This window comes from Nesoenas mayeri (assembly GCF_963082525.1).
Source record: "Nesoenas mayeri genome assembly, chromosome: 10".
Taxonomy (NCBI): Eukaryota; Metazoa; Chordata; class Aves; order Columbiformes; family Columbidae; genus Nesoenas; species Nesoenas mayeri.
The window spans coordinates 7,495,421-7,520,243 of NC_137560.1; the positions used below are offsets into that span (position 1 = coordinate 7,495,421).

The 24,823-nt window shown below is 45.8% G+C and overlaps 1 protein-coding gene across 1 annotated transcript in view; it reads left to right on the plus strand.

Moving 5' to 3' along the window:
* The window catches only part of POC1A (POC1 centriolar protein A), a 52,775-nt gene extending 36,444 nt beyond the window's left edge, over positions 1–16,331 (plus strand). The window contains exons 10-11 of the mRNA XM_080350747.1: positions 3,467–3,607; positions 16,175–16,331. Coding sequence (XP_080206873.1) covers positions 3,467–3,607; positions 16,175–16,273 — 240 coding nt within the window. The 3' untranslated portion in view covers positions 16,274–16,331. The remainder of the gene's footprint in view (positions 1–3,466; positions 3,608–16,174) is intronic.
* The last annotated feature ends 8,492 nt before the right edge of the window (positions 16,332–24,823 follow it).

The following is a 24,823-nucleotide window of genomic DNA, read 5'->3' on the forward strand; positions in this document are numbered from 1 at the left end:
TGACCCAGATGGATGCAAACACTCGGCTTTACCCTGCGAAGAGCAAAGTGCTGTGCCTTTGAGATGCAGCAGCGCACACATCCACCTTGGCCCAGGTGGCCATCAGCTGATCCTTTGCTGTTGTCCTGCTGCTCTGTACACCATGGGCTGCACTCACAGCTCACAGTGCTTCCCTGGGTGTCAGCTGGGAGTTTGTGATGTTTTCGGTGAGCTTCATCTTGCGCTGGACATGCCTGTGTTGGGCACATCCCAGCTCAACCCGTGTTGAATGCTGTATACAGGACCCCTCTGAGAAGTGTCCTTGGATGGGTCCCAGTCTTCAGATTACAGCTCGATGCCGCCAGAGCGGGTGGGATGAGTAAGAAACTGGAGCAAAGTGACTGCAGTTTCTCTGCCTGACTGTGGGCAGCGATTCAAAGTGCTGTCTGTAGGTGTGGGTGCTGGAGATGTGGTTTTGGCACTTGCCGTGGCAGGGTGGGCTACGTAGGATGTACTTGTTCTAGAACTGAATATTCAAAGACCTTGGCCAGTGGGGAGCCTCCCTTTTGGAAGTCATTCTTCGTGACACGTTGACACAGCTTTTATTTGCTGGCTGAATGTGTCCATAGTTTAAATGAACTAGCTCAAAGCTTCGTGGATGGAGGCACTAGCTACAGGTTATCTACTTAATGATGATGGGCTGTAAGCAACCTTTGGAGCAGCTGTGGTGGCTGAAATGGGGCAGTATGCCATATGGTCATGCTTCTGTTTTTAAATGTAGATATACTTCTGTTCTTGGGAGTACTGCCACCATTCAGAGTCCCTTCAGGAGCCCACGGAGGCTTTGTGGAGGTGGCTTGCTCGGCTTTTCAGAGATGGCTCATAGTATGCGAGCTAATCAGCAGAATGTAGCATTGGTGACAAACAGCTGCTGCTGCCTTTGGCTGCAACTTGATGTGACAAGGGACCACCTAACCCCTAAGCATCAGGTGTGGGAACATGTGTGCAGTGTTGCCCTTGCAAATATGCTACTTTTAAACTTCATGGACTGTAGCAAGGAGACTATCAGCTCTGAGTTCAACCCAGCAGCTTTTTATGAAAAGCTGTCTGACATATGCTATAGAGGGAGAAAATATGTTGGTACAGTCATTTTTCTGCTCCTGTGAGTCAGCTTGTTCTAATAGGTTTTGAAGTGGATAGCTCATCATCATTTGGGGTTTTTGAGTGCAGGTTGTACACAGTGTTTGCTCACTCAAATTTCTGCTGTGCCATGATTGACTGGCCTAAAGTTACATCACCCAAATAGGATACTCAGCCATGAATAACAACAAAACATGCTTTTTAATGCTAATTATGCCTTGAAAAGCAGTGGTGGTTTGTCTGGGTTTTTTGTTGTTGTGTGTTGTTTTGGCTTTTTTTTTTTTTAATTTTTAAATTTAAACAGCAAATAGCAGCTGTGTAAGGCTGACTCTATCTCTGCAAGAACATGTTTTAGTTGATTAAATCGATGCATCAGTGAGCAACATGTGGCTCTTGGGCCACCTGCAGCACTGGAGTAGTTTGTGTGTGGCTCAAATGCTGAGGCCATGTGATGTGACCGGAGTGCAAGCCGTGTTGGCCTGGGACCTGTTCATAATCCAAATTATCCAGGCAAGTGGGAGGAAGCAAATTAGCGCAGGCTGGTGTGGCTGGTGCCACCTGGTGCCCAGCTGTATCCCAAGCTGGTGGTGTGGCATGGCGATCCCTGTGGTGCAGTTGTCATATGTATCCTTTGAACTTTTCCATTTCTTTTCTTGCTCCTTACGCATAACTGCTCTTGTGGTGCTTGGCTGGATGAGGACAGTTTGGTTGGCAGCACTGGAAGGATGATCAGCCCTTGCCAGCAGTTAGTGGACAGCAAAAAGCCGTTCTCCTGTCAAAGCCCACTCCTGCTGTGGCCCCTTTTTTCTCTTCGCCTCCCACCCTGTCAGTCTCCAGCTTCCCTATGTAGTCACACTTATGTTCTTTGCACTTCTTGTTACTCATTTTGCCCAACTGTTGGGCTGGACCTCAGCCTTGGGAGCCTTTCTGTGGGCTAAACCAGTGAATCCCAGCAGGAGAAGTTTTTTTAAAATATATATTTATTTTTCAAATATCTACTTTTTGTGTGTATACACACACGTGTGTGTGCATATATTTTGATAATGTACTGAAAAGTTTTGAGTTTAAAGTTCTGTGAGCTTGTCTAAAGTCTCATTGCAGCTTAATTGCACATCTGCATACACCTGGCATCAAATATAGAGATGAGCAGGTAAATCAATACAGTGCTGGTGAGAAATGCATTCAGACTGGTGCCTATGAGAGAAGAGATAGAAGTAACTCTTCATTTCTTGCTTAGAAAAAGTACATGCAGGAGAACTTGGACCATTTTTCTGTCTGACAGGATTCCTTGCTGCTTTGTTGATTCACAAACTTCAGTCACTTATGTGAGTAATAAGTAATGGGATGGAGCTGCACCAGGCATTGGGCCATGGAGAATTACGTTTTGAGTGCTGTGATCTTGCCTTTAGATTCAAATCTTGTCTGTTAGTGTAAACTGAATAACTTAAGTTTGTAATTGCTTAATCAGTTGGCTACATTGTTTCGTTAGATAAACTTCTCTGAACTTCTGCTGGTGGTAAATGTAGATAAATAATGCAAATAGTGTTTGTTCTTGAAGAAAGATCCCGTTTTGAAATAGAAGAAGAATGAGTTCTTTAGTAAAGAACTATTTGTGCTTTTAAAACTCAATTTATTCTGAATGAAATATTCAAGCTTGCATAACTGAAACAGCTGAAATTGAAACTTCAAAGTAAACTTGTTCTTAGCCTCATTGAGAAGGGAAAACCAGTTCAAGATATAAACAAAATTAAAATGACTAAATCAAAACTCTCTGTTTTAATGCATATTGGAACATCTTGCTTTTGCTGAACTTAACTACAGTACTGCATCCTTGCCTCCTTACAAATACCAGGCGTGGAGAGAGGCTTTCACTGCTCTGTTGGAGTGAAATGATTGGACTCCTCTCAGGGTAGCTTGCTTAATTCTTATAATTTGGATGTTTTATAGTACTTCCATGTGGCTTCAGTGAATCTGGGTTTACCTGTACAGTCTGTGTACCACATGAGCAGGCCAAAGCTCTTTGCATGTGCAAAACGTGAACCTTGCAGGATTGCTTCAAGGTTGTTATCTAAGGTTTGCATTTCCTGATGAAAGTTTAAAAACAAAAAACACACACAAAACAAAGGAGAAAATAACAAAAACTCCACCTGGTAAAGACAGACAAATCTGCAGCATCTTTTCCTTTCCCAGCGGTGGCAAAAACCAAGAGTTCCTGGGGGTTTTTCCCATTTTTAATAGCTTAGGCTGTCCTGAGATGAACTGTTCTTTACTGTTCACCCTCCATGAAACAACAATCCTTCTCCAGTTGTTTGCATTGCAATAGCAGATTGTCTCTTTATTTTTCCAGCAGTCAGAAATGGATTGTGGTGTTCATCTAAAGAAAACAAAAACTCAGGATTCTGGTAGGAACCATGTGCAGCAAGAGGAGGAGACCAGCCTCGCGAATACCTTGGAACATATTATGGGACAGCTGGATGTTCTGACTCAGGTATGGTTTGCTCTTTAATTTTACAATGAGAAAGGAGCCTCTGACTAGAAGAACTGGGAATATTTTGCAATAGCTTCATAGAATAGAAGTGTGGCTAGTTCAAAACCTCTGCTTTTTAGTAGTTTTTTGATAAATCTGTCTTCATCTCCTTGTCAGCTTATCTCTGTCAATTCCCTCACATCGACTTGGAGCTCAGGCCCTGCTCTACCCCTTTATGCTGCAGTGTAGGGCACTGCTTAAACCAGCTCCTTTACCCTGTGCTCTTAGCCAAGGTTTATCTAAGGTGATACCTAAAGGAGTCCTTGGCAGTAGGACTCTGTTGTGGTGAGTAATCTCTGTCTCTCTTCCCTCCTCCGTTGCACTGCGGTCTCCAGGTAAACTCTGCTCAGATCCTGCTCTTTTCCCCCACCCAACATTCACCTACACAGTCCCATTTCTGCAGTATTCTCCTCCCATCAACAAGTCTGGGCCCTTCTGTGCCTCATCTCTGAAACATGCTTTTCACCCACAGCTCCAGACAACTAATCCCTTGCTAAAGCATTAGCATACGGCTCTTTCTCAGAGTCACTAAGCAGTGCTTGAGCAGTACCAGCCGTTTGTGGTGATCATCGCAGTATGTGTTTACTTAGTAAGAATTGGGGGATAGAGCTGTTTTTTCTTTAAATAGCTTCTCATTGCTCCTGTGAAGAAATACCGTTTCTGGTCATTGTCTGAGACTGGATTTCATTGCGTATTTTTGAGGTATGTGAGAAGCCAGGAAGAAAGCATGGAGTAGTAAACACTGGTGATCTACTGTATATGAAACCATGGTCGTAGGATGGAAAATCTGTGTGGGAGGGTTTTTCTGTGAGCTTGAATGTTCTTTCTGAGGAAAAGCAAACAGGTCTTGAACACACTGGTTACTAGTCTGAGTAGGCTCTCTGTACTTGTCAAAAAGTGTAAGGTGATGGGTTGGAGGGCCCATCAGGGGATTGAAGTAGGGCTGATTTAGGGATTAAAGACATTCCAGGACTACAGACAGTCTGAAATAGTGTAGGGTGAAAACCAGAAGGTATTTAAGTTCATTTGGCAGAAACGCAAGAAAGCACTTTTCCTGTGATCTCTGAAATGCCAAACACCAGAGGAAGGTGGGAATCTTCCATGACATTGGGTCCTCTTGCCCACTGTATACACAAAATACTTTATTATTGTTTTTATGTCTCCCTAGCAAGTTTGGAATGTGATCATTATCTTTCATTACGTAAATCAGATCCACACTTCTGTTGACAGATGTGTAATGGCTCCTTTTCAACTTCATAGGTGTTTAGAGCAGGCAAATATTGCAGTAAACAGTATGTGTGGGATTTAAACTAGATATAAGCAGTGCGAACATCTCTCTCAAAGATATTGTGTAACCACAGAAAATTCCAAATGTTGTTTTAAACCTAGCAGAAAGAGAAACTGAGATCAGTGGGGGAGGAATAAGATAAGTGGGTTATAGGATAAAATTGGAAATAGGCCTGAAATTATAGTAAAAAAAAAAAAAGCTGCCTTGAGTAACTCTGCATTCAACAGCCTTTTACCTTTTTTGTAGCTTTTTTTGTCATCCTTGAAGTACTTAATTTCCCATTGGTCCTAATCTTTGTATGTTGTATTAGCACTATTTTAATGCATCTGTAAAAGTAGATGTTCCTGACACACTGTTGAAATGGCTTCATAATTCTTTGTTTTCATGCCAAGGTTTTGATATTTAGCAGTGAAACAAACCACCACCAAACAAACTTAAGCAAATGAGCCTAGAAGAAGTTGTCATTCCTGGAGCAAGGGAGGAGGTTCCTCAGAGAGGAGGGATGCAGGCAAGTGGTACAGCAGAGCCATCCAAGGCAACTCTGGAGGGTATCTGCTGGCAAACCTAAACTTTGGGTGTTTTCTTCATGCCGATTTGAGCAGCTGAAGGAACTGAGGCCATTTAGCCTGGAGAAAAGGAGACTGAGGAGAGACTTTATTGCTGTCTACAGCTACCTGAAAGGAGGTTGTAGCATGGAGGGTGTTTGGTTTCTTCTTCCAAGTGACAAACAACAGGACAAGAGGAAATGGCCTCAAGGTGCACCAGGGGAGGTTTAAATTGGATATGAGGAAAAATTTCTTCCCCAAAAGGGTTGTCGGGCAGTGGAACAGCTGCCCAGGGCAGGGCTGGAGTCACCAGCCCTGGTGGGGTTCCACAGACAAGTAGATGAGGCTCTCAGGGGCAGGGGTTAGTGCCAGGGTTGGGTTAATGGTTGGATTCTGATCTTGACAGGCTCTTACAACTAAAATGTTTGTATGATTCCATAAATATCACGAGAGGTGTCAGTAGTCTTCCCTTCTTGATGAAGAGCTCAGGATGCTCCTTTGCTGTTGCAAGTCATTGGTTCATAATTCCTGAGTGTTGCTTTTTTTAAAGAGAACACTAAGGGTATAAGCAGGGCCATACAGTTGAAGGGAATGGACAGAGTCTGCGTGATGTTTCCAGAAACCCTCTATTGCTATAGCCATCCATGGCTTTGTCAGGAGTTTATGATTTGTTAGTTTCATGGGAGCTTGGATATATTTCTGATGTGGTACCTTGAGTTCCTGCACTCTTTGTTCTTGCTATAGTTTCCAGCGCTGTGTGAACAGGATGTAATGTGCCAGTGGGAGAAACCTGAAGTTGCGATAAACTGCTCTGGGAAATTATGTGACTGTAAACCCAATTTATTTTCCTAGTATCCTTTTCTGGAGCTATCATTTCAAGGTTTATCATGCTAAACCTGGTATCATGTAAAAGTGAGAAGGAGAGAAAATTCTTTCATTTTCTGCTGAAAAGGGCAATAGTAAGACATGAGCTGCAGCCGGTCATCTTGTGCCGGTGCACAGCTCTGTCTGAGCTGCACACCTGAAGCTCAGTGTCTGCTCACCAGTTAGCAGCACCTGCCCTCTGACAGTACGTTTCCAGATGAAATGGGGTGTCACATACTTGGAGACAGTGGGATTGTTTTTATTCCATTAGGAGGTCTCTTCCTGCAGTTGCGAGCAGAAGCGCGGGGGCTGCAGAGACGACGTGCCCCGCGCTGCAGGATGCACATGAGCAGACTTGCTCCTTTGCTTGGGCACCTCAGCTCTGGTTAGAGACAGATGGATCAGAAGAAGCCAGTGGCTGTTGTATACCACATCTAGCAGTACCAGCTACAGCGAACACATGTGACCCCCTCAGATTTACAAAGCTTCATTTTTGTTGCTTTGTGCTGTGATTTTATTCTTTAAGGTTTTAGCAACTTTCTTTAAACTGATCTTTGATTCAGTGAATCCTTCTTCTCCTTCCTCACCAGAACTCTATCAGGACATCTTTTGTTTTACTTGTATGTAAGGTCTCTAATATGACCTGGCAGGGTCTTCATATTTTTTCCTAAACGTGGTTTGTGTTTGGCCATACTTCACACACAAATAAAGAAGCTAATATTTGACCGCCTTGTTCAGAAGAGTTGCACATGCTTAATAATTCTGCTACCTTGAAGGATGGAGTACAGTTGAGACCCAGACAGAAGCTGGTTGTTTCCAGTAGTTCTGGATTACTTAAAGATACTGTGGTGCCCCTTTGTAGGAAAGCAAGCAATTCAAATCTGGCAAAGGAATGAGGAAGATGAGAGGGATAAATATATAGATGCTTTACTCCTCCCTTTTCTGTGGCTTAGTGTCTTGTCAGTGTCTCGATGTTTAAAAATCTTGGGTTTTACTGGCAATTCAGATATGTGGAAAGGAGGAAAATACAAAATGTTTATCAATATATTTTTTTATTTGAAGGCTAGATCTCAGTGCCTATATGAGGAGGTGGGCTGAATATTCAAGTTTAAGGGAAAACAAGGTGATTTTTTTTATCTCGGATAACTTCCTTGAACAGAAAGGTGTGTTTTGGCTGAAACGAAAATGGAGCAGATAATAAGAGTTTACTTGGTTCAAATGCATTTTCTGCACTTGCAGCTGAACTGCATTTGAAAAGATCATCTGTGAGTATCTTGGCTGCAGTGGAAAACTTGTGTTTGTAATGATCATCTTCAAGGAGTCGTATATTCCTGCCCTCACCACCACCACCTGCAGCTGCATGTTCACTCTGGATCCGTGGCACTGGTGGGCAGCGGGCACTGAGGCAAAAGCTGCTGCTTTTATGTGGGAAGGAAGATGTCTGCTCCAAACAAAGAGTTCAGAATCAGGTTAGCATAAAATTCACAAATAACTGTGATAATCCACCCACAGGAAGCAGCCTTATATACTTCCCCAAACTAATCTTGCATTGAAGCTGGGAGAAAACAACACAGTGAAATGGAGAGGACTTGCTAAATCCGTAAAATAATCCAAGCCTGATCTGAAGGACAATCTAGCTCATGTGAGATTACAGGATTATTTCACCCCAGAAAAGGTTGCAGGCAGAGGGAGGAGAATTTTTAAATGAAATTCTTTAGCATAGAAATTGGGGACAAGTGAGTTGCTTTTTAATTAAAACTGAAAATGTTTGTGAGTGCAGTACTTATAATGAACACTAGTAAAATCAGATTTGTTCCTCCCTTTTTTTGAGATGTCGTCTCCAAAGCTTGTGTTGGTGAAGAATGCATGGCTACTCTCTTCTGAGAGGTATTCAGTGTAGATTAAGCAACTGGTTTAGTATAATAAATGGTTTTATATCTTTGAGTAGTTACAAGTCAAGAAGAAAGTTGGGTTTTGTGTTGTGTGGGGGTGTGGGCTTGTTGGGTGTTTGTTTTTCTTTGTTGTTTTTATTTTTTATTTTTATTTTTTATTTTTTGTTTGTTTGGGTTTGTTTTGTTTTGCTTTTGTTTGTTTGGGTTTTTGTCAAATGCTGCTGCCTCTGCCTTGCACAAATGTCTTGGTTTCTCTGTTGATCTCAATACCTGAACACCCACTGGCCACATGTGGACCCAACACATAGGAGGGGAAAAAAACTGCAAGCAATCTTTATTCCAAAAGAAATAGTTCAATATCCAAAACACCAATAAAAGAGTGGCCATCTGAAAAAAAAAAAAAATCTGTGAAATGCCAGATGAGCCTGGCTTTTAAATCTTCATTTAAAGGACATAGAGGCTATTTCTCATGAGTCAGAACCATCTTGGAGATGCAGTAGCTTTGATCTTTCACTCAAAACAAGTGAAGAACCCTGGTGGTTGCCAGTCCTCTGTGTGTTGCAACCAGAGCTACTTTTTTTCTGAAATTAACTTCCAAAATATGCTTGCTACAAAATTTAAGTCTAGATGCAAATGGATTTTTCTTCTTTCTGAAACTGCCTGAATTAAATGCGCTCCTCGGGATACTGCTGTATTAGCAGGACACTGTTGGAAGGCTGACTTCAAGTGTGTTGTTTCCCTAGAGGTCCACAGGACCTTTCCCTTCTGCTGTCCTGCAGTGGGGAGGAACACTAAACACCTCCCACGGTTCGTCTTCACAAGCAGAGCTTGCAGATGAATATAAATTGTTATTCAGCTGTTGGGTACCAGCAGCCGGGTTAATTTAGCTGAGTGATTTGCATCCTTTCAAAAGGTGGATTGGGCAGCAGGGGAAGGATATATGAAGTCTTTGTGGTTTGGGGAGACATCCACTGATTTGGGGTTGCTAAATGCTATATTGTGTAGTTGCTGTCATGGTACGTGGTTGGATATTTTGTCCTACTTCAGTTCGCTGTGTTTTCACACTGTGTGGTGCAACTCGAAGTCTCCTGACTCTTGCTGGGCTGGCCTGGCCACAGGGGCCTGGGTGCCCTGCACCAGGGTGGCTGCTGTACCCTGCAGAGCCCCGCAGCCCTTCCCCTTCAGAGACCTGCAGGGTCCAACACAAGTGTCATCAGTTGAGCTTTGGCTGAGCAGCTGTCAAGACTGAAGCCACAGCAATGTGTGATGGGACATTTTTAGTAAGAGAGCTGTAAATGGAGAAGCTCAGCTTGTGTGCCTTGTGTCCGCACACTGCGCAGAGGAGACTGGCAGAGCCTGTGGCTCATCTTCTTTGTGGCTAGGATTGATTTAATATGAAGGATGTGCTTTTCTGTCCTCCGCAGTCCCTTTGGTCACTGTCATACTAGGACTGATCATGCTGCTTGATCTGGTAAAGTGGATCATACTAGAATTTGGGCATACTCCAGTGTGCTTTTCCTACTGTAAAAAGCACAATGAGCACTGCAAGTGATAACTCGCTGCTGTACTGAGTCTACTGCATGAGCAGATCGAAGTTGCTCCTATAATTTAGTTAAAGGGTTGGAGTGTGCTGGGAGATGGAAGGAGAGATGGCAGCTGATAATCATAGAATGGTTTGGGTTGGAAGGGACCTCAAAGATCATCTAGTTCCAAATCCCCTGCCATGGGCAGGGACACCTTCCACTAGACCAGGTTGCTCAAAGCCCCATCCAACCTGACCTTGAGCACCTCCAGGGATGAGGCATCCACAGCTTCTGTGGGCAGCTGTTCCAGTGCCTCACCATCCTCACAGTCACCATAAGACGGAGCAGTTAGCTGAGCAATACTGGGTTTGAATTTTATAGCTCTCCACTTCCTTCTTGTAATGCTTTGGACTGCTAAATATAAAAAATACTTTACTTTTCAAGTGTTGAGTAGCACGTGTCGTCTGGCTGAAGAGACCTCGTGGGGCCATGACCTTTTGTGCCCTGCGCTAGAGAACAGACATGAAAGTTGTTCAGCCGCATGACTTGGGAGCAGCTCTGGAGCTCTGCACGGGAATCCTGGTGAGGTCAGGTTGGTGCTCCCATTTGCACTTCTACAGGTGTCATCACAGATTCCTAATCTGCATGACTCAGCAGTGGCACCGGATGAATGTACAAAAATGGTGTCGGGCGGCTTGGGGCACTTCTGAACGCCAAGCTGTGCAGATGCACTGACAGTCCGTCCTTGTCTGGCCGCACTGGGGCCGAGAGGTTTGTAGTAACAAATATGAAAGTTTGTGGAATTCGAAGCATGTTATAAAGTAAACCCAGGAAAATTCATGAAGTTGCATTAAAGGAAGACTGAAGTGCTACATGAGCTATCTTCTTTCCGTAAGTCAGCCTGGTGTAAAATATTCTATGCAAATAGGCTTGTTGAGAATTCACCTTCGAGTTTGCATTCAAAGCAATTGAGATGTCGAGGAGCTGCAGAACTTATTTAAAATGTCTCTGGGGGAGCAGATGAGGAGCTATCATTTCTTTAGAAATCATTTCACATTAAAAAAAAATTATATATATAAAAGCCACCTGAATTGTGTATTTTGTGCATTTAATCTCTGACCACTCAAGTAAGGCTGGTCACAGCATGCAGAGCCTTGCATGCATTTGTTTGTCACATGAAGTGTTAATAACTGAAGGCTTCGTACCTTGTTATACTCTTAGATATGAGGCTTACTACCTGTGTTAGTGTGAAGTGCCAGCTTTTGCTGAAAATGCTTCCGAGCATACTGAATGTCAGTAGCTGTTCCCGGTCCCATCTCAAAACTGTGTGAAGACCTGACTTGCACAGGAGGAGGGCAGGCCTGGCTTGCTTTAGGCGTGTCTACTAATCGTGGGGGTCTGCTCGGAGTTTCCGTGGATGCAGTTGCTGAGATCGAAGGGCGCTGACAGCAAGTCAGGGCAAAACTTAGTCCAACAGGAGGAAAGGCTGCTGCTCACCAGACGGGTTCATGCTTGAACCTCAGAGTGACTTGTGCTGCACAAGTTCTCCCATGAGCCTCTTAATCTTGCTGCTGAAGTTTGGTATTTTGAATTTGTTGGTGGAAGGAGTTAATTTTTGGTTTTTTTCTGTATAAGGTGGGCAGGGCTACCCTGCTGCAAACCCTTCCTGTGGTAGTTTATTTCACTCATTGCATTAGTTTAGAGAAAGGGCTCCCAAGATTACTTTAGCTGGATATCTGCTCATTCCCGTCTCTGCATAGGACTGTGCATATGCTCAGGACTGTACTTAGTGAGTGTTGGAGGTACCATTTTAGTGATGCCCATACAATAACTGGGGCCTATTCTTATCAATATTACTCACTTTAACTGGCGCATTTGAAGATTAACAGCTGTCCTTTCTTGCAAGACTGCTTTTACTGCACAGTGCAGTGCCAGCAGGTCTCCTCAATGCTGTCTGTGGTCAGGTGTCAGGAATTTGTGCCCTGGAGCTGTGTAGGTACCTCTGAACACACTTGTTAGTACTTGCTCAGGAGGGACCCTTGGATGCTAAGGCAGCATTTTTGACTTGATTTACTTGCTGTACTTTTGGGCCATGTTTTGGACTGCAATACACTCTGAAATGTCTATTTTTAGGGAAAACAATAAGAAGTTATAGCAGAGCTTCCAGCTTTTCAAAATCAAACCAGCATTGGCCTTGCTTGTTACAGAGGGCAGAGCTCTGCCTGCAACTTCAGGTCAAGTTTGACAATTCTCATTCTGTAAATCCAATGACCATCTGTCATGAGAACCTCGTCTCATACCAGCACAGAGGACTGGGGTGACTAACTGCACAGAAACTTATAAACTTCTGCATCTGTTGGATGTTCTTTTGCAGGTGCATTTTCTGATAACTTGAAAATGCTGTCTTCATAAATTAACATGTCAGAGGGGAAAGAAAAATCAGAAGAGGTAGAAGTAATGTTTTGTCTTGGACTATTTGATATGTTTGTGCCCTGCAAAATGTTTTTTAGTGTATGCTCAGAAGAACTGGTAGAGCAACCTTTAAGAATCTTTTTGTTTAAGTAAAGTTGGGAAACTACTTCTGCCTCCTTCAGGATCAATAGGGAGGGGGATTCTATGTTATGGAATGATGATGGGAATGGAAGTGCAACTGTAGTACTGTACGTGCACATGGACAAAACACATCTCCTTTGCAGTCGGTGTGCAGGATCATACGCCTCATAGGCTCAGCCAAGCTGTTGCTCCCTGATCTAACTGTTGTATCAGTACATGGGTTTTGGGGGTCCCACAATTGCCGGTGATCAACTGGAGCAGTGTTACATCCCCTCTGCTGTATGTGTGCTCGCTCAATCGAGGCCCGTGTGAGTGGCACATCAAAAAGCCCGTGTGCTGCTTGCAGGGCAAAGGTTGCGCCTTTTTCCTTGCTTGGCTGTCATCTCTTGGCAGGTTGACCCCTCCCGCTGCTCTGTCCTCCTGCCCCTGGCTTCTCGTTAAGTGCCGCTGTAGCTAATGAGCTGTGTCTGTCCAGGTGGATCTCTCTCCACAGGACTCCCAGCCCTGCTCCAGAGGGCAGCTGATGGACTCTGCTTGCTCTGGGCTTTGCTTTTCAGGTTTCCCTTGGCAGTTGTGGAACTGGTTTCTGTTGGCATTCCTTAGCACCTGGTTCCCCTTATCTGTCCTCCTCAAAAGCACAGGGCTGATTGCCACTGATTGTCCCTTTAGGCTGCTGCAGAAGCCTCAGCCCTCAGGGCAGTGGTTCTCTGCTGCTGATCACACAGGGGAAATGTTTAACAGGGACTAAGGAGAAGATACTGATGGAAAGCATCTTGGAACAGCATCGCAAATAACAGTTATTTGGGTTGAGGGAGAAAAAATAATGTGGCAGAATAGCATCATGGAGGCTTGTCATCATGTAAGCAGGTGTGAGTACTGGGTGCTCCCGTGTAGGTGTCCTGCGGGAGGATGGAGCTGAATGTTCCCCAGAACTTAACAAGTAAATAGGAGGCAACATTTTTCTTTTGCATAGTTTCTCATTAGTGTTTCCAGAGAGAAGAGCAGTTTTTTTCTGGGCTAAATCTATGAAGATGAATGAAAACAAATGTTGCAGGAAGTGTTGGTGGAAGTGATTTAAGTAAGTTTTGGGTTTGTGTGAAAAATTCCATATTCTGCTCTGATGTCCATAGTAATGTGCAGTGTATTTAATGTAATGTCAGAAATACTCCTTAAAAAAATAAATAGGTTGATCTTTCTTTTCATTTAAGCCTAAATTGTTATTCTTTTGCTAATCTGAGCCAAGACTTTAATACATTATCCAGCATTTAACTCCCTGGTGCTTGATGGAGACGCGCTGTGCCCCTGAGACAAGAGGAAGCCCCGATCCTGTCATGGAGAAAGGGCCGGAGCACAAACTGGCTGTGGTGAACCCTCACTGAATCTGGCTAATGGTGTTCTCCTCCTTGGCTGCATTATTGGTTTGATGTCTTCTGAAAAGCAATAGCAAAAACTTGCAGCAGTTGCATGGGTTGCAGTTTAATTTGCCTGCCGACAAGGGCTTGCTTTATAAATAGCAACGTGGAAATATTGTAAAACTCTGTCAGCTGCTTATAAAGGAACTTTCATGTGTAAGTTACCTTATAGCAGCTGGGCAGTATTTGTGTTTTCCCTTACCTTCCCAGAATGTCAGGTGCCCTCTGTTTTTCAGGCATCATATATCCAAGTCTAAATGGACTGTAGTCATCAGTTCCTACTTTGACTTCCTGCATTTCATTTCTGACTGCTACTTTTCCACTTCTAGCTTCCAAAAAATACTCACTACGAGCCTTCTGCTTATACTTACATGCAGTTTCAATTCCAATAAACATTTTCCTTACAGCTTTTTCACAAATCCAACACTTTCTGACATCTGCTTTACTTGTGCTTAGTTTTAGGGTGCTGTGCGTAATGGCACTTAACTCACATCGCCAGGCTGGCAGTGGCAGTAAATCGTGGGGTGCAGGAACCACAAGCAATCTGGGGCTTTGCTTCTAGCAGGACAGTGTGACCAGGACATTGACAGTTGATTATCTTTCTAAAAGCAGCTTGATGCAATGTTTCATTTCTTCTTTTAACTGTGTCTTGAGTTACTAGTTCTTTTTTTTTAAATGGGGAAAGCCAGGATCCCTACTGCTTTTGATTCTCTGATTGCTTGCAGGGTAAGATCCTTGCTGTAAACCCCCGGTAGACATTCAGCCTGCTGTGTTCTGCCCCGGGCAGCTTTACTCCTGATCTCATAAGGCACCCACTGGGCAGTGGCGTGGCTGGAGATGAAGATGGCGAAATCCTCTCTCTGTTGAACACATGGAAGGGCTCCTGCTAGCTCCACACCTTTGCTTCTGTTTCTCTGTGTACTGCAGCTCTTGTGCCTCAAAGGGGTGGCAATAGAAGAGGAAAACACTTAAATGAAGCCTGCATAGCCCATTGGAATATTTAAGCGATGCAGGGTTTTCTTCTTTCAGGTTAAGCTTAGTGCAGCTGCGGCAATGCTGTATTAGGCAGCAGAATTGCACATCTGCCTTGTCACAGGTCAGCAGTACATGTGCAGAAGAAATAAGCTTTAATAATAAATAATAATAAGCTTTGTTTAGGAAGGGGGAAAAAAGGGTGTGTTACACTAAATGCTATGATGCACAGCCTTTTCTGACTTTGATATGCAATCTTGCAAGATGATTTTGCCATAGTGCTTGGTGATGTTTTAACTAGTCTGTTTTCTTTCTTCCCCCCTCACCCCACCATTCGTCTCATTCCCCAAGCCACTTTATGGGAGACTTTTCCTAGTCTCAAGTGGCCTTAGCCAAGCTATTTCCTCTCTTTGTGCTTTTGTTTCCCCAGCTGTAAAATGGGGATAATGAGACCTGCTTTCTTTTGTCAGGCACTTAGAGATGCGCTTACGAAATGCGCTATTAAAAGGCTTTCTATGTATAACTCCTATACAAACAGCGGTTGTCCAAGTTTATTTGAATTACTTTATTAAAGTCTGAGGTTCTGAACATCCTTTGTTTTTAACAGAGGATGTTATTTATGCAGTAAAAATGCTCAGAATGTGAAGCTATTGATTGTTGCTGATAAGTTTATGGATATTAAAGCATTAAATCATCACTGCCTATTATCAGCCATTCCGGTGTCTTTGGAAGCTGAAAGCAGTTCTGCGTAGCTGGGTCCCTTGATTACCTCAGAGTGATCAATAAAAGGTTTTCAGCAGAGGCTTTTATTGCCACGTGGTTAAAATGTTCTTCCTGTTGTGCATCCTGTACACGATGACTTCAGCTCAAGGTGAAAGATAGAGCAATCCTTTGTGGGGTAACTGGATTACACAAAAATATTTAGTCATTATGTTGAGGTAGATAATGCCACTTTGGGCTTCAGTTCCCTCCATCACCTGTTGCGCTGCCTTATGCTGGGAGGGTTTTCTTGCTTGTCATCATGCTTGTCCAGTAAGTTTTGTGTGTTTTAACTGCAGCAAACTGATGTTATTCAGGGAAGGGAGGAAAGAGCTGGAAGCACAGAGGCAAAATCAAAGCTAAAACTGGGTAAAACTGCTCAAAACCTCTGTTTGTTGTTAGCAGAAGAGGGTCTGTTCGCTCAGGAACATGGAAGGACAGAACATGTCTGCGAAGGGAAATGCGGAGCGCAATCTGAAAGCGCCAAGTGCTGTATCAGGGGCTGGCTGTTGTTGCCGGGGGGCTTTGTGCCCATCAGCCTCTGTTGTTCCTCTCTGAAGTCGTGTGGGGCTCAGCCCTGATAAATGCTGATACTGGAGTTACAATCCTGAAATACCTCCAAATACTCCTGTGGATTTAGCATTTTATTACCCACCAAGGGTACAGAACGTAGCTTGTCTTTGTGAATGGCTCAACAGCAGCTTTCGCTTTGTTTTGCAGACGGTTTCCATCCTGGAGCAGAGGCTGACGCTCACTGAAGACAAGCTGAAGGAATGTCTTGAGAATCAGCAGAAAATCATTCAGAGCAAAACGAGCTGATTTCCTAAGAGAAGACAGGAGCCGAAGGCATTGGGAGGTTTGGGGTTGCTTGTGTTCCTAGGAGACTTTGTGTGTCTTTAACTATTTTGAGCACAATCTATTTTTCAATTGGAATGTACAGTTATTGTATCTGTATATAAGCTTTGTTACTTTACTAAAATAAAAGGAATATTTTATTCGTAAGCGTTGATAACGATTGTAATCTCCTGTGTTTTCTAGAGATATAGCAGCCCACGTGTGGTCTGAGTACTAACTAGGAAAGCTGCATCTCTCCCATCTTTGGAGCTGCTGAGTTAGTTTTAAAACTTTAAGCATTTTGGACTTGCCAAATGTCTGGCACAGGCTGCATTGGGCTTGTTGATGAGGTTTGTGCTGGCTGTTGGTGACAAGCAAAGAGCCCCCAGGATATTCTGGGCAGTGTGAAGTCACCTCCCTTTTCCGAGTGAGCAGGTGAGGTCCCAGTGCAACCAGCCCCTGCAGAAGTGTCTATGTCACCGAGTCCCAGGTGGTGCCCGGCAGCTCTGACAAAGAGCAGTTCCATCCCTGGATGGTGTTTGTGCAAAGGGATTTAAATCCAATGGTGGGGTTTACCCTGCTCCTTTGTGCAATGTGTGAAAAACAATTGCGTGAGGCTGGAAGAGAGGCCCTTGCGGGTCAGATGTGGGGTGGATTCCAAGTGGATTTTGCTTTGTCTTTGTCTGCTTCTTAAATTAAAGGCAGGGTAGAGGGAGAGGAAAGGCGACCAAATGGCAGAACGTTTTCTCCATCGTGGAACTTCCCTCTTCTCGCACCAGACTGCCTTTAATTTTCAGTCGTTTTGCAGCTGTTTTCACAGTTGAACAGTTCATAACTCACAGCTACTCTTTCGCCCTGCTCCCCTCATCGCGCCTCCTGACTCTTTCAGGGCTTTAGCAGGTGTTCAATATGTAGCTGCACAAGAATTTGGGCGTCTGGGAGATCCTGTTCTCCAACACCTCTCCTGCACACTGGAGGTCTCCTTTCCTGCAATAAACTATTACCCACATTCCTGGAGAAATGAGCTGTGGGAACTCGAGCACCTCAGGGTTAATGAAACCCCCTCACCACTGTCTGGCCTCTTCAAGCAGGGGGGGCTGCCTCAGTCCCTGCCCCCAGGGTTCCTCCTGCCGCTGCCACCGCCTGCAACCTCCAACGCCTTCCAGGGCCCCACTCCAGATGTGCTGCGGACATGCCTGAAAACGCTTGCCTGAGGCCTCGCTGGCATCCTTATTTCACACAGGGCTTAGTGGAACTTAAGGCCAGCCTGTGTGTTTTTGGGAGGGGGGATTTGCACCTGTTTGTGTTGTAGGCTGTGTCTGCTGATACGGTATTGTGATAGTGTTAATACTCCTCATCCCGTCTGGATGGAGCTGTTGGTGTTCCACTGCTATCAACCAGGAAGCTTCTGGTCTCCTCCTCACCTGGTACTTTCTACATCTCTAAAAACCCCTTGCTAGTATTATCACAATATTTCACTCTTCCATTTGTGGGAGGCTGAGAGCTTTCTCATTTCCATGCTTATTGGGTTGATTATAAATCCCAGTTTCTCTCCGCTCTGCCACAGACTGTTTTCTGTTTCCAAGCTCTAAGGCTGATAAATCATTATTTTCTCTCGGATTACGCTAATGGAATCAATTCAGTGATATTGTTCCGTGCTCTTGCTATAAGCTTTCAGTGGCTTTCTGCTGGGAGACTGACATCATTTTCATTGAAATGAACTTATATTGTGATGTGGGTGGGGAGGAGGGTACTCAAAGGTATGTCTGGCTGGTTTGCTGCTGGAAGCTCTTCCTGATCTGCTACCACTGAAGCAATGACAAAAATGAATTGCAAGAGCCTACTTTATCTGCTTGATCCTCAATGGCCTTTGGGGTGGGGATGTGGAAGGGAGAAGAAAACTTAAGCTATTCCAACATTCATTAGTTTTAAGTTTTGCTTTAAAAACAGCCTTTGCTTCCTTTTAATGTGTGGTTTCTAATGTCTTAGAGACCACAGAAGTAATTTGTATATTGTATTTTAGGGAGAATGGCAATACAAATGACTTGTGCACATTTGATACAGACACTTTTTCTTTTCAGATATTCTGAGTGAATCCATTTGGAAGATTTAATTGTGCTTCTAAAACAGATGAGATGCTTGGGTGCTGAAGGGCAAGCCAGTGGCATGTAGGAAAAGCTGCTTTTCTGGGCTGGACTTGTTCAAATCATGCATTTGATCAATACAGCACGTTGTTGTAGAGGTAACCCAGGCTGGGTGGATTGCGTGGGGAGTTAGGAGGAGAAGGAATCTAACAACCTCTGTATGATTAAGGTGGGAATAATAGTAATCTGAAGGGAGTTTCTTCTGATAGTACTTCCTCTCTCAATTGTTTCCTTGTCCCAAATCTCAGCAACTTACTCTCTTCGTGTCTCCTCCTTACAACCTCTTGCATGGAGTAGGATATAAGTAGGATATAAGTACCAGCACTTCTAAAGGGTGGCTATGGCCTGAGACAGGCGAGGTGTGGAAAATACAAGATTTAAATTATAATCCTTGTGCTTAAACACTGAGCAATAACCTCAAAAACACATCTGAGGAGCCCAAATCCTATTGCCTGTCTTGTCCCCAGGGTCTGGGCTTAACTCTGTCCGCTAAGCACCATGTTTTTGAGTGGTGAGGTGAGAGTCGCCTCCGGAGGGAGTTAAATCCTCTTTTCCTTTTACACTCGTTTTTTGACTTGGGAACATTGGCAGTGACTGATTTGCAAAGCCGTTAACTCAGGGAGCAGTGGAACAGCTGAGTGAGGAGGAGCACGTTGTTTCTGCTTGGGCTGACATTGCTTCTACACCGTGTGAGATAGACCCTGCCTTGAGAGCTGCTCGTGGTGAACTCTGCACAGGGAGGCTGCAAAGAGTTAAGGATTTTGTTTTGGATCTCCAAGGCAAGCTTGAAGCCAAGTTCTTAAAAAAGTAGTTTAATTTGTTGCCATTACATTTGCCAGATGTATGACCTCACTAAACTTTTAGCAACAGTTCTTTGTGCCGAAATTAGCCCCAGGGGAGCCCGGCGCTGCTGCAAATGGCTTTTTGGCTGCTGTGAGTATGGAGCACGTTAAACATAACCGTGATCTGTGAAAAAGTAAGAATCTTCAAGCGCTGCCCACTTTCCTTCCTGTCTGGGAGCTGGAATTGGACAGATACCACAGCTGAGCTCATAACTACACAGGCAAAACCAGCAGAGCGCTGTGGCATTGCATTGACTCCTCTGGCCGGGAGCATCCTCTGCCCGCAGGGTCGTCGCTGGACGCGAATCTGCCAGAGGACCGGGAAATAAAATCCAGCTATGATCTGAGTGGCTGGGCTAAAACTAGCCAGCCTCGTGGTACAAATCACTTATTATATAACATCTTTAAAGAGCTGCTTTTGAACAAAATGGGGTTTTTTTGAAACACAAGTGAGTGGGAAGGGAGGGAAGTGAATTGTTTTGCAAAGGTTTGTCACTTGTGATGTGAGAGCGGGACTGCATTTCTTCTCTTGCTTTTAGTAAAGTTGGTCTCCAAGTGCTTCTCAAATGGCATGACCTGATCGGCTGTAGTTTTTGGGAAGGGAATGTGGTGGGAAAGAAGATTCTCTTACTGATGCTTGTCTGCATATTTAACCTGGATTTAGCTGCTGTGGGAAGCTTTCTGTGCATCTTGGGGAAAGCTGGGATCTATTTCTAGCTCTGTCACAGAACTGCCGTCGCAGGCAAACGTCACTCTTCAGTGCCCTGTTCTCCTTGTCAGGGGTGTTGCGTCTAAATGGCATCTTCTTTGGAGCTACAAGTTCTTTGGATGAGGAGCTCCTTAGAGATTCGTACATAGCGTGACAGGGAAGAGAGAGGCAGGCTGGTTTCCAGAGCAGCCTTTACCTTCTCCTTGTGGCACAGCAGCGGTGCTGCTGGGGGTGTGTGCTGAGTGCCTGTCTGGTGTTCCCCACCAAAGACAGCCATCACCGGGGGCTTCAGATGGAGGCTGAAGTTACCTGGTGTCCCTTCCAGGCAAAGATCGGGCATACAGGCTCACGTGTTGGGAGAGGGTGCTGTGGGGTGGCTTCTGGTGGGGGATGAGCATCGTGAACCACTGGGGATGTTCTGGCAGAGGTAACTCATTGCTCAGCTGCAGCTGAGATGGGCCAGGTGACCACTGCCTGGGGCCATGAATTTGCCATCTGCAAGGAAGTCTTTCCCCAGTGACCACCCTTACATTTCTTTATGTTCACTCCAGCGCTCCAGTCCTTCCTCCCTGATAACGCAATACAGCTGGAAACACACTGTCTTGTTGTCACAAAGCAGCGAGGCTGAATCAGTGCTGTGACCCAGTGCCAAAAACCTGTCACCTCGGTTCTCCTCTGCTGTTTCTGCTCCCTGCAGGCATCTTCCATGCAGCTAACGACTCTCTGCTGCCTTCTGGATACCGGTCAAGCTCAGAATACGGTGATGATCTGTGTGACACGATGATTTTACTGCAAATGCCTAGTGAGCAGTGCTACAAAGGCTTGAGCCTGCTTACTCCAGGAGCCTGTGGCTGCATGGAGCATGTGCCATTGGTGGTATCTGCTCTTTCAGCTGGTGACTGAATGGGTTAAGGTAAGTAGCTGCCTGGATAGAGCTCCTGCGTGGCCTCACTTCCCTCTTCTCAGCAGTGTTTCCATCATCACGTTCACACAGCCCCGCTGAAGGCCGGAGCCAAGCACATCTCCCAGCTGCAATGGGCAGAATTTATGGGCCACCCTGGCTTGGGAGTGTGCTGGGCACCATAAGAACTTCCTTGCAATGTGATGTGGGCTGGGGAAAAGGGGTTGTTGCTCCTTCCCCTTCTGTGAATCCACTCTGCCATGGGTAGCTGCTGTAAGAGCAAGAAAGGCTCTGCCTGCCTGCTGCTATGCTTGGTCTGCATGGCGCGGTAGGTGCCTTGTGCTAACCAGAGTTAACCAAGATGGTTTTCATCCTGTGAAAACCTAGGAAAGTTTGTTTTGTTTTGTTTTTTCCTTCTTCCCTCCTACCTTTCAACTGCTCAGATTCTGTGGTTGCTTCAGAGGATATTGTTCTGTTTGTCAGGTGGGGCAGTACATGTTTCTCTCTACATCAGTGCCTTCTGATTGCAGGTATGTGGCTGGAGAAGCTTCTCGTTGCATTTTGGGCTCATTAAGAGCTTTCTTCAGGAGTTAGGGATGGAGATTCTGGCTTTTGGCCCTTGTGCCCTGTGGCCATTGGTCAGTACATCCGAGACAGAGGTAGCTGTGTTATTGCAGATGCTGCTGAGTGCTCTGTTTTCCTGCACTAAATGTGGTTGGAGCAGCAGGACATGACATGTCGGTGTGAGGAACTGATAACCCACGAGCTCGTATGGTTGCAGGTTTCATCTGGTCTAATCACAGATCCATGGGGAGACTCTGGGAGTGGGAGAGCAGGCTTTGGTTTTGCAGCTTTGCCTCTGCAGTGTTTCACCCCACCTTGTGTCCACCTGTGATGGCAGTAGAGTTTAAGAAACCCTTCCCCAAAGCAGCTTGAAACTTGATGAATGCAATGAGGTTAAGATGGTGTTTGGGCTCTGCCTTTGAGGTCATAGGGAAAGACGGCACTAAACATGGGGAAGCTTTGTGAAGTAATGCTGTAACAAGCTGCCCCTCTGCTTGTTTCTTTGTTTCTGCCACTGTCTGCTTTGGGCTGCAGGTGAGGTGGCCGTTAACAGGGTGGTGGTTTCTCATGTGGAGGTGGAGTGAGGCAAAGGGCTGGAGTGGACATGGCAGCGTTCACCTGGACAGGACTCACCCCAGTGTCAGGCCTGAGAGTGTGGGTGGGAGCTGACAGGGCCTGGCTGTGCTCTCAGTGCCGCTGCTCCCCAGGAAAGGTTCTCTGAAACCCTCCTGCCCACCAGCAGCCTCCCCGCGGTGCTCCGCAGCAGTGGTGGCACAGCTGGAAAGTGCTGGCTAAAGCAGAACCATGGAGTGGCGGGTTGGACTGCAACAAAAACTGTTGAGTTGATGCCCTAGCAGCAGAGACTAAAATCCTGCAGGTGTGATAGAGAGGAGTGATTTGAGGAGGTACAGCCGCCTTGCCATGGAGCTGTTCTCTTCCAGGGCTTGGTATTCAGTATGGTGATGTGACAAAACACTACAGGAGCTTCCGCAGCTTCAGGAGTGAGAAGGGCAGACTCAAAGCTGCAGGTTTGTGGATCAAGATATCTGAAGGTGACCTGTTTGGATACGGCCATACCTATGTGCTGTTGATTATCAAGTAACTTTAATGTCACTTGATCTTTTGCTTAAAGTTCAATGTGAACCTGCTGGGTTATTTTTTTTGTAGCTCCTATTTGTTTCCTAAGGGAAAGATTATTTGACCTGTGTATTTGTCTGATGTGTTTCTTTCCTTTACTCTATTATTTATGAAATCAATAGATCTTAAAAAGGAACATTTGCTGCAAAGTGTCTGGAGTAAGGTGTGCTGGAGAAGAATGTGAAAGCCTGCCTGCTAGCACGGCCTTGCCCATCAGCCGAGCGTCCTTGCTGGCGGTGGGCAGAGGAGCTCCTCTGAGCACAAAGGGCTGCTTTGTCTGCGAAAATGCCTTGACAGCATCCCAGGTGGTGGAGGGTAAAAGCAGACATTTTTGTGTGAGTACCTGCAGGCAACGCAGTGAGGCAGGGCCAGCGATAAGAGTGGGACATGGAATCAGCCTTCTAAACTGGGCAGCCCAGGTGGGCTACGTGCGGCTGAGAACACTGGAGATTCTTTAGATGCCTTTAACTGGGGCTGTGTTGGCACTGAGCAGTCTTGGTTTGCTCTGGAGACTTTGCAGCAGTCCATGGGGTTGCTTCATCTCAGTTTTAGAGGGCAGGTCTGTTGCAGACCCTGTGCAGCACCCTGCACAAAGTGGTACAAAGCTCTCCCTTGTCTATGCCCAGACTGTCGTTTACTAACACACCTGCAACAGCCCAGGTTTTTGCCTGGCAAGGTGCCATGTGTTCCTTTGCTTCTAGGGCCCCACACCCCAAACTGGTCTGCTGCCTTCTGAGCTGGGACTTCGCTGCCTGCACCAGGAGACTGGCAAAAAACCCCATTGTGTGTGTCAGGAGGCAGCAGTGAGCAGGCTCAGCTGATCCAGCCAGCAGGGACATCGCCAGATATGTCTGAGGTGCAGCCCAGCAGCATCTTGGCTTTGCTGTCTCTCTCTGCACCCCTGCAAGCTGGACAAGGGGCCTTGACCTTCAGCCTGCCTCAGGTATGGTCACAATGTGGTGTGCACCAAGAGCCGGGTGTTACCCATGCTCTGCAGGCTCCAGGCATTAGTACCTCAGCACTGAAATTGCTTTTTTAGAGGAACCAAAGAAGAATCAGCTTCTGAGCCACTTGATGTAGCGCTTGCCTTTGACTCTGGCTGGGGATATGGGCAGAGGCGTCTTCTGCAAACAGTAGATCTGAGTGAGAGAAAGTGCTGATTCTCCCCTCACTGCTGCTACAGTTCTCCTGTTGAGAGTCTGTTCCCTCAAGTCAAAGCACAGCTGTTAGTCTGGGTCCAACAGGCTGGAACGTGGGTGCCTGTGGAATAGGTGCTTGGAGGATGCCCAGAGCTGGAGCGGGGACTGGGGGGCTGCAGGGGTGGCCCTGGGAGGGGAGAAGAACCAGGCAGCCGGACCTGGGATAAACTGCCCCTTGCAGCTACTGGGTAATAATTTAGGTACCTTCTGCTTGGAGTTACCTCCGTGACCTCCCTGATGCTGCAGTAGGCAGCAGCTGGCTGGGAAGCACCATGTTCTCTGACCCGGTGATGGGTTTGTTGTTCGCAGCTGTGGGTGAGGGCACGGCCACAGCAACCAGCTCTGCTGTGGCCCCAGCTCGCAGCACACCTGGGGTCATTTTGCCACCTCTGGCAATTTGTTGCCTCAACCAGCTGCCAGCTCTGCCTGTGCCCACATCCAGCCTTGCTGCCCACTTACAAAGTGACATTTTAACAAAGCAAAACTTGCTTGAGCAGGGTCTAGAGCTTGGGATTGTCACTGAGTCGTTCCCTGCGCTGGGAATCAGTCTCTTGCTTTGCCTCAAGAAACAAAGTTGAACAAGGCTCTGTGTCTATTCCCTTTCCCACTCCCAGTAGTGACGGGCCCGTTGTTCCCCGTGGCCAAAGGGATTCCCTGCGCTCCATCCCCGTGGCTCAGTGCTGCGTTCCGGAGGTCGCATTCCTTGCTGCAATTACCCGCCCTCCTGCCTCTCCTTACTGTGTGCTGCCTTTGTTGCCAGCTCTCAGAGGAGAAGCAAAGATGAAAGAGAGCAGAGATTATTATATTTAATAGCAATGAAAATTGGCAGGGTGATTTGGGGCTGTTTTCCTTCCCTCTCTCCCACCTCTTGAAGCTGGGAGGCAGCTCTGGAACCACCCATGGTCATCTTGCCAGGACTATGCTGAGCTCCACCATGGCTCTGGAAGGGAAGCCAGCAGCATGTTCTACAGGTATCCATGTTATCTGAGCTCTCTGGCCTGGCCCCGGTACTCAGGAAAGTTGCTCTTTTTTTTTTTTT